This window comes from Henckelia pumila, chromosome 4, assembly GCF_033568475.1.
Source record: "Henckelia pumila isolate YLH828 chromosome 4, ASM3356847v2, whole genome shotgun sequence".
NCBI classification, from domain to species: domain Eukaryota; kingdom Viridiplantae; phylum Streptophyta; class Magnoliopsida; order Lamiales; family Gesneriaceae; genus Henckelia; species Henckelia pumila.
This window is the reverse complement of record NC_133123.1, coordinates 127,581,514-127,589,061: the sequence shown is the minus strand read 5'-3', so window position 1 is coordinate 127,589,061 and position 7,548 is coordinate 127,581,514. Positions and strand designations below refer to the sequence as shown.

The 7,548-nt window shown below is 35.8% G+C and overlaps 1 protein-coding gene across 1 annotated transcript; it reads left to right on the top strand.

Moving 5' to 3' along the window:
- Positions 1 to 6,037: 6,037 nt before the first annotated feature.
- On the top strand, positions 6,038 to 6,813 carry LOC140861716 (secreted RxLR effector protein 161-like). Its single transcript, XM_073264735.1, has 2 exons — positions 6,038 to 6,685; positions 6,805 to 6,813. Exons 1-2 carry the CDS (start codon positions 6,038 to 6,040, stop codon positions 6,811 to 6,813), a joined length of 657 nt encoding a protein of 218 aa, XP_073120836.1.
- Positions 6,814 to 7,548: the final 735 nt, after the last annotated feature.

Genomic DNA, 7,548 nt, shown 5'->3' with positions numbered 1-7,548 from the left:
TCTGCCATTCATCACAATTTTTATCAACTTATTCATTTACAACTACACTTCCGACTATTGAACACTTGAAAGTCTTAAATCTCGAGTGCTATAAATCCATAAAACCCAAAAAGTGAATTTAGTGTCAAACGTCATGTACAACATAAATTCTCCTAACGTCAGGAAAATTCTTAAAATATATGAATTCTAATTATGTGGTTAATTTAGGCTTAAGGCACTTAGATTCTCCTATTGGAAGAGTGAAATTCCCCGAACAATATTTACATGTCATCGTCTCTAAATAGCGTAATCATATATCATCCCGTAATTAATTCCATATAATTTCTTAGTTGTCTCTACTTATAGTCCATGGAACCTAAACTCCTTAAAATCAAAATACTATATCAATTACCTAATAAACTGAATAATCCGATCAGAAGTAATACATGTTGGTCTCATGTACAGTCAAAACACGCTAGTACTTTTTAGCTCATGCATCACCAAAATCTTGGTGGGAACAATCCTATATCATGACCCCGTAATTTATACAACCCAAGGATACTTAAAGAACATCAATACAAATACAAATATACAATTAATCCCAAAGTAAAACGGAAGTATCGTGATAACAATTAATATATCAAGTCGTCACGCCAATTTGTGATTATTCCCAAGTGCCTCAATTACCAATACGTGCGTAGAACCAACAACCCAAATTCTCAAACGACTCAACTCTTAACAAAAGAACTCACTCCAAATATATATATATATATATATATATATATATATATATATATATATATCGTAAACTCTTAGGCCATAGCTAAAGCTTATATTATACTCAACATCGAAACCAAAATTTATAACAATTGTATTATGCTTTACCTTACCAATCACACAAGCCTATGAAATTTACACATTCATCCTTCAGTCATCACATCATCTATGAGTCAAGCTGACAAGTTCCTAAATCTATTTATTTAAACGTGGTGACTTGAACGTCAAACCCAATACAGCTTACCTGGTACCACTAACCATGCGAACCCTTAAGTCTTATCCAAGATTATTCAATTCTTTATCAAACCAACTCCACGATTATTCTTATTCTCAAAGATTCAAGAACCTAATACAAAACATACTTATCATCAATTTATACCTCAGAAAATTAAGAGTACACACTTAAAACCAGAAACCATCATACTATAACCTTATGGTACAAGTGTCATCTCCAAGAAAAACATGACTCCTTCGTCAAAGGAAAAACCTTAATAGTTTAATGAATGGCAATATGATATATTTGAACCCAAATAACATAATTTGACACATGCAGACTTAATTCCCAAATTCACGAGTTAAATCATTGCATTGTAATATATTATAAGTGATAATCTCACAATCGATTTTAACTAATGATACACTAGTCAAATCATTCTAACTTAAAATCGATAAGTTACTACAAAAGTCCAAGTGACAACCCATATTTCATAAATACCAAACTTAGTTTCAACAAAATAAAACCGAATTCCCAAATTCAAAATTCCTTGTGGTCAACCTGTCGTATAACATGTCATGGGGCATACTGCATCACCACATATTCTTCACGTAAATCGCAATGCATAACTAAGTATTTTAAAACTTTGCTAACATAAAGTCTTAATTCTTAAACATGATCCTGATAAATCATAATAAAAACATTTAAAACTTACAGACCGATAGTGAGATTTCTGAGTTCACGTGGCAGTAGGACACCCTCCAAGGACCGCGCTCTGATACCAATTGAAACATCTACTAATAATAAACTTAAATGCGGAATTTTTTTTTTTAAATTAAACAATACATATATGCCCATACATATATGTATAAATACTTAAAATAAAAGATAAATAATCTCATGCATAAAATAAAATTAGTTTGCGTGATCCAAAAACACCAAGTGCGGAAAATACTAAAGTAAAAGTATAATTTGCTTAAAAAAATCCTCATAATAAAAATGTATCTGAAATAATCATAAAACATGCGACGGTCACGGGGTCCACTGCTCCGTGATCTCATATGTCCTCACCACCGGTAGGAGCTACATAAAATTCATCTGTCTCACCTGCACCATATAAGCGTAGTGAGCCTAGGGGCTCAACATGTCTAATCCTTTATAACAAGATTAAAAATAATGCATCACATAATTACTAATACATATACATGTACATGAGCATGCATGGAAATATTTTCATCACATAATAAACTTGTTGTATCATAAACTGAGTCATAACCATAATCATAAACATATTATTTCTTCATCATATATAACATAATTGATCAATTCATTTGAAACCTGTAGATGGTCCTATCCATAAGTGTGACGCTCATGTGTCGACTGATCAGTCTCTTGAACCAACGTACGATGGCGGTGATAAATCACCTCCTATGGTAGTAAACTACTGAATCATATGGTGGATAATCACCCCTATGGTAGTAAAACTACCGAATCATATGGTGGAAAACCACCCTTATGTCACACATACTTCAATTTCCACCAAAATATTTTATTGCTCATCATTTACATAATTATATACATAAGAAATTTCATGAATGCATGCACTGAAAATATGTCCGTAATATATATTTAATTTATTTTCATAATAAATATACTTATACTTAAAATATAAACTCATGCATAAAATAATTAAATATATATTCCGGACTTAGTTATTTTTCATGGGTTGGTCCAGACGGCTTGACTCTCATTCTAAGCCTATAATCTTATAGTAGCCCATTACTTAACTAAAAGCCCATTCTTTAATAAATTCTTAATTAAATAGACTTAATCTTAAATGGACCTAATTAAAACAATTAAGCACATTAACTTAAACTAAGCCCAAAAATCATAACTTAACCAAAATAATTTAATTAAATCAAACTGAGCCTAAATAAAATATTTAAGCTCATTAACTTAATTAAATTAAATAAAAATCTAGACTGGCCCAAAAATTCCTACGGGCTCCCAAGCCCATAAAAATCATTGGGCTAACTTAAATAAAATATTTAAGGCCCAAATAAAATTATTTGGAGGCCCAAATAATTTTATTTCTAATTAATTGGCCCAAAAACAAATTAAAACATTAAACACTTAAAAATTAAAATACTCAAGCCCGACCCACCTAACCTGGACCCAGACCCTAGTGACCGACCCACTACACCCCAGACCTGACCCGGACCCCCAGGACCCGACCCAACCCAAACCCACAGCCCAACCCGATCCCCCCTCTCGTTTCTCTTCTGCTGCGCGAGCAGCTCCTCTTTCCGGCGTTCGACCGGCCAACTCCGGCCACCAATGGCCGGAGAACCATGACCCCCAACTATCCCACTCTCAGGCGGTTCTATCATGACAATAATCAGCCCAAACCATTTCCTAGGGACAGAGAACGAAGCCCTGCAAGTCGGCCCATCCTCAGCTCGCGTGCAGACGCGAGCAGTCCCAGCGTTTTGCTTCGTGCCGATGACTCAGACCACCAAAAGCCACGAAACCACCTCTCAATCTTAGCCAACATCTAAAGCTTTCAAACCCAACAAACCTCACCCAAAATGGGGGCATGAGGAATGAGAACGAACCTCTTTTCCACAAAAACCTAAACCTGCGCGAACCATGCACCAGAAGTGATTGCTTCGAATTTGACCCATCCAGCCCCTTCCCAACCACATCACTCAACCATGAGGACCCTAAGACACCCCTTGACCCTCAGCTAACAGCCCTGGACCGAACCTTGATGGATAAAACATGAGCATGAACAAGAAATCACCAAAAGCATGCATCAAACCACAATATCTTGCATAAATTCGAACCAAGCAATAATAAATCCTTAAGAAAAATGTCATACATGATATATAGCTTATATGGTGGCCAAAGAAAAGTTTTAGACATGCCTTAAACAAAGATAGATTGAGAAACGAGACAATAATCGCGTGTACGGCGCTCCGGGACGACGAACGAACCAAAAGCTCCAAGAATCTATGAAGGATCGGCTATGGAGATTTCTTTCTGCTGAACGTGAGAATGGGGGTGGGAGGAGAAGGGAGTTGTCGGCTAAGAGATGTAGATGTGGGGTTAGGGTAGGGTAGGTTTTTGTTTTAAATTTGATAATTAGGATTAATCTAGAATAATAATAGTATAAAATAATTAGGTAGATAATATAACATAAAAATAAGATTTTAAACTTTTGAAAATACAAAATAATCTGATATAAAACATAAATCCCGAAATATAATTTTAAGGGATTTTTAAACATTAATAAAAGTCATTAAAATAACTTATTTTGGCTAAAAATAAATCTTAAAATAAATATATAATTAAATACAAAAATTTTCTTGACAAAATACCTTAAAATAATATTTTAAGGCTCATAAACTCATAAAATATTTTTGGCTAAGAATTTTGGTATCTCGTCCGTCCACGGTCCCGTCTACGCGATCAATTAAATAAAATCCTCAAAAATCTATAAATTCTAAAATAGCGGGTTAAATGCTAAAATGAATTAAATCATGCATATAAATCACATAATACACATAAATACATTTAACCCTTAATTTAAAATTAATTTATCCTAATTATGCATGCGAATTTACGTTTTAAAATTTTCGGGTGTTACAGTTACACTCAGAACAGATCCCTGATTAACAAGAGGCACAACAAAACACCGTATGAGATCTGGAATGGCACAAAACATATTTTAAAGTATTTGGTTGTGTATGCTACATTCATAATAATGGAAAACATCGCCTGACAGCTTTTGATGCAAAAGCAGATGAAGGCATATTCATTGGATTTTCCTCAGTCAGCCGAGCTTATAGAGTGTTCAACAAAAGATCACTGACTATAGAGGAATCCATCCATGTTATCTTTGATGAAACTGTTATATGTGCAGAAAAGTCTCAAACTAACATTCAAAATTTAGCCAACCGGCTAAAATCAACCATTCTACAGGATGACAGTGATAGTGATGACTCTCCTGACACAAGAAATGATCAAAAAGAAGAGATTATCCAACCTAATGAAGGAGAAGTAGATCACATCAATGATGAACAGATAATCGAAGAGGGAGCTACTGATCCCATCAACGCAATCGAGGGTGTAGAAAACGCTCAAATAGAAGCAGATCCTCTCTGACCAAATCTTCGGTGGAGTAAAAATCACCCACCTTATCTGGTCATCGGTAACCTTACTACACCTATTCGTACACGTAATCAACTGATTGATGAGCTATTGCATGCAGCGTTCATTTCACAGCTAGAGCCCAAACACATAGATGAAGCTTTACATGATGCTAGCTGGATAGAAGCAATGCAAGAAGAACTAAATCAGTTCACTAGAAACAAGGTGTGGAATCTAGTCCTTCGACCGACAAATCAAAATATCATAGGCACCCGATGGGTGTTTCGCAACAAATTGAATTAGGACGGGACAGTGGTGAGAAATAAAGCCCGATTGGTTGCTCAAGGATTCAGACAAGAGTAAGGCATTGACTTAGACGAATCATTCGCTCCAGTAGCAAGGCTTGAGGCTATAAGAATATTCCTTGCCTATGCTGCTTACAAAAACTTCAAAGTATATCAAATGGATGTCAAGTCAGCTTTTCTCAATGGTATACTTCAAGAAGAAGTATATGTTGAACAACCACCAGGTTTTATCAACTCTGTAAATCCTCAATACGTTTTTAAGCTTGATAAAGCACTCTATGGCTTAAAACAAGCACCGTGTGCATGGTATGATACGTTATCTCAATTCCTATTAGATCATGCCTTTACTATAGGAACGGTCGATAAGACTCTTTTTAAGTTTGTTAAAGGCGATCACATATTACTTATTCAAATATATGTAGATGATATCATACTCGGATCAACTAATCCTTCTCTATGCGAGAAATTTTCTAAAATGATGCAGGAACAGTTTGAAATGAGTATGATGGGAGAATTAAATTTCTTCCTCGAACTACAAGTCAAGCAGCTGGATAATGACATCTTTATAAATCAAGCTAAGTACACCAAAAAACTTATCAAGAAGTTCGGTATGGAGAATTGCTCTGCAATCTCTACCCCTATGAGTGCTTCGATTAAACTTGACAAAGATGAAGCAGGAGAACCAGTTGAGGTAACCACATATCGAGGTCTAATCGGCTCATTACTTTATCTTACAGCCAGTAGACCAGATATTATGTTTGTTGTATGTTTGTGTGCAAGATTTCAAGCAGCACCTAAGCAATCGCATTACAATGCAGCCAAAAGGATCATTAAATATCTCAAAGGCACTACAAATGTGGGTCTTTGGTACTCCAAAGACTCAGAATTTAACCTTGTTGGTTATTCAGATGCAGATTATGCAGGTTGCAAGATTGACAGAAAAAGAACTAGTGGATCGTCTCAATTTTTGGGAGATCGACTTATTTCATGGTTCAGTAAGAAGCAAACATCAATTTCCACCTCTACTGCTGAAGCAGAATATCTTGCAGCTGGCAGTTGCTGTGCTCAAATATTATGGATACAACAACAGCTTCTGGACTATGGAATTAAGTCAAGTGAAGCTCCTATATTTTGTGACAACACGAGTGCTATTGCAATCACTCAAAATCCAGTGATGCATTCCAGAACCAAGCACATTGATGTGCGACATCACTTTATTCGAGAACATGTACTCAAGAAGGAGATTCAAATGATCTATGTATCTACTGACCAGCAGGAAGCAGATATCTTCACCAAGCCACTACCGGACGCTAAGTTTTCATATTTTCGCAATATTCTTGGTTTAATTGATTTAAATTAAGACAAGCATGAATTTAGGGGGAATAACTGTTTATTTTATTTAAACTTGCATTACATAGAGTTCTCAACCCTAACCCCTATTTAGACTGAAATCAACATGAGCCGCAGAAATTATGCTTCTCATCTCGTGACTCCATTCTATCATTCAAACGGAGAGAGAGCCCTGACCATTGCAGACGTCATCTTCAAAGAAAATGTTCTGCATCTCGTCTCTCTCCGCCAACAGCATCATGAGTCGAACAGCAGATGGCCTCAGCACTTCACTAGTGCTCTGGGTTCGCAAGCAACGTTTGCACCATAACAACCCTACAGCTAGGCATGGACTAAGAGGCACTACTCCTGAACGATATCGGCGGCGAATGGCTTCCATCATATGCCACACGCCCATGCCTCTCTCAGCTACTCTGCTTCTATAGATGGATTTTCATCTCTCATAATCGGACTCATCCATCTCTTTTGTGTGATATTTGTGTTTATACTGACTAAGCTTTGATTCATTTACTTGCTTGCTTCGCAGTACTTATAGGCAAAGAATACAGAAGGCCAAAGGTCATAAATGTCAACAGTCACCTACTGATTTAACTTCGAGAAAATCCGGAAGAGATATTGTCTCGGACGTTTGATAAGCTTACAGTATCGATATTTGTGCACTCTTACTTTTACTTAAAGCTTAAAATAGTTATTATGTGCAACATTACTTTATCATTATGAATATCTGTTTTCCATTCTCGATGAGATTTCGTTTACTGTGAGATATGACGT

Coding starts and splice junctions, on each gene's coding strand:
- LOC140861716 (XM_073264735.1), top strand. CDS start 6,038: ATGGAGAATTGCTCTGCAATCTCTACCCCTATGAGTGCTTCGATTAAA.